Here is a 1,928-nt window from a genome sequence, read left to right as displayed (position 1 = left end):
GAGACTCCGCCTCAAAAAAAAAAAAAAAAAAAAGATAATGCAAAAGGGAAAGCTTTTAGTTTTTCTTCTGAGACTATATCCTCACACAAAAACTAAGTGAAACTAAGTTAGCGAAAACACAATGATTGAACTGTGGTGCCATTTCACACGGCAGTGGGTCTTACCAGAAGGTTTGTTTGGCTGTCTGAATGACACTGGCAGACATCTCCACATCGATGTAGTCGTAGTGCAGGGCCCCCGGGTCTGTGGATGACCCCGTCTCTGCTAGTAAAATCCCAATCCACCTGCCCATGTCCTCAGAGGAAGATGCCTGTGGAAGTGGGAAAAAAGATAGGTTGTATTTAACTAAAGATTTTTACATTTTCGTAAATGTGTCCAATGAGGAGACCACATAATAGGAAAGGCGATGGAATGTGATGTCCCTAAGAAGCAACGAGAAGGAAGACGCAGCCACTGGCTGAGCGATGGGATTAACGTCACGGTCACAGCAGGTCTTAACTTAGGAAGCGGCATCCCAATTATACCAAAGGTGAATGAAACTCTGAGGTCCTAAAATGCCTTCCAGTTATGATGGGGCAAGGCACGAGGGTGTAAGACAGGAAAATCAATGGGATTAATTACATTCCAGCTGAAGGAACTTGCTGAGGAACCTCTGGCGACACCGCCTGACCATGAGAAGGAGCACGTCCCAGCTGCTGCTGCCTGACTTGGAAGGCGCGACCAAGCGCTAGGCCCTTACTGGTCTCAAACTTTTTTATACCAGGAGCCCTGGGTGAGCCCCCCTACATGGACCTGAAATGGTCATTTAGTTTCTTGATTAGATGATATAAAAAACTAATTTCCTTTGATATCAGTTGTGTTTCCATGGGGGAACGATGCTCTGTAATCACCAGGCTGCTTTGGACACACCACTTTTATCTCCTCCATTTGGTCTGCTTAATTTGCAAGTCTGAAGTAGGTCTTTATGATTATGTTTGTTCAATTTTTAAGTCATCCTTTTTTTTTTTTCCCCTCTGAGACAGGGTCTCGCTCTGTCACCCAGGCTGGAGTGCACTGGTGTGATCATAGCTCACTGCAGCCTCCAACTCCTGGGCTCCAGCCATCCTCCTGCCCAAGCCTCCCAAGCAGCTGGGACCACAGGTGCGCACCACCAAGCCCAGCTAGTTTTTTTTTATTTTTTATTTGTAGAGACAGGATCTTGCCATCTTGCCCAGGCTGGTCTCAAATTCCCGGGCTCAAGCGATTCTCCTACTCAGCCTCCCAAAGTGCTAGGATTACAGGTGCGAGGCACCATGCCCAGTTTTACGCCATTGTTTTAAAGTGATTTAGAAAATCGGTTACATTTTTTATGGTATTTGAAATCTTTAAAAATTTTGATTAATCAAATATGTAAATAATGGTTAAAGTTTAGGAGAAATTAAGCCATCAAATTTATAAGTTAACTGAATGTTGAAGAAAACAATTTCATTGCTTATAAAAATTACTAATTTAAATAAAGATCTTCTAAGATGAGCTTAAAGAAAATTGGGTTTTATAATTATAACCTTGGCAAGTTTAACACCGATCAAAATATAAGTAATTGTAAATATTCCACGCCATGTAGAAAGGCCTTTCTAAAGGAAGGGATGTTAACAAAGAAGCAGCTATTTTTTTATGTTGAGAAATTGGCTAGTGATATTTTCTGTATTACAAATCATTACTAACCATACACAATGAGGCCATGAGGACAAAGGGAATTCCCAGTAAGTAACTTACAGAGAGTAAAAACAGAATCAATGTTTGCCAAATTAAAATGAATTGATTTGAATACCTGGATTAAAAAAAAAATCACGGCCGGGCGCGGTGGCTCAAGCCTGTAATCCCAGCACTTTGGGAGGCCGAGACGGGTGGATCATGAGGTCAGGAGATCGAGACCATCCTGGCTAACA

The 1,928-nt window shown here is 42.2% G+C and overlaps 1 protein-coding gene across 2 annotated transcripts in view; it reads right to left on the bottom strand.

The window, feature by feature from the left end:
- The window catches only part of AFAP1 (actin filament associated protein 1), a 131,618-nt gene that overhangs the window by 39,944 nt on the left and 89,746 nt on the right, over positions 1–1,928 (bottom strand). For both annotated transcript variants that reach the window (XM_011935395.1, XM_011935394.1), the window contains one exon: positions 165–310. In XM_011935395.1, the coding sequence (XP_011790785.1) occupies positions 165–310 (146 nt within the window). The remainder of the gene's footprint in view (positions 1–164; positions 311–1,928) is intronic.

The sequence above is a fragment of the Colobus angolensis genome, unplaced genomic scaffold, assembly GCF_000951035.1.
Source record: "Colobus angolensis palliatus isolate OR3802 unplaced genomic scaffold, Cang.pa_1.0 Scaffold143, whole genome shotgun sequence".
Taxonomy (NCBI): domain Eukaryota; kingdom Metazoa; phylum Chordata; class Mammalia; order Primates; family Cercopithecidae; genus Colobus; species Colobus angolensis.
Note: the sequence above shows the minus strand (reverse complement) of the source record. Positions and strands in the feature narration are given on the sequence as shown.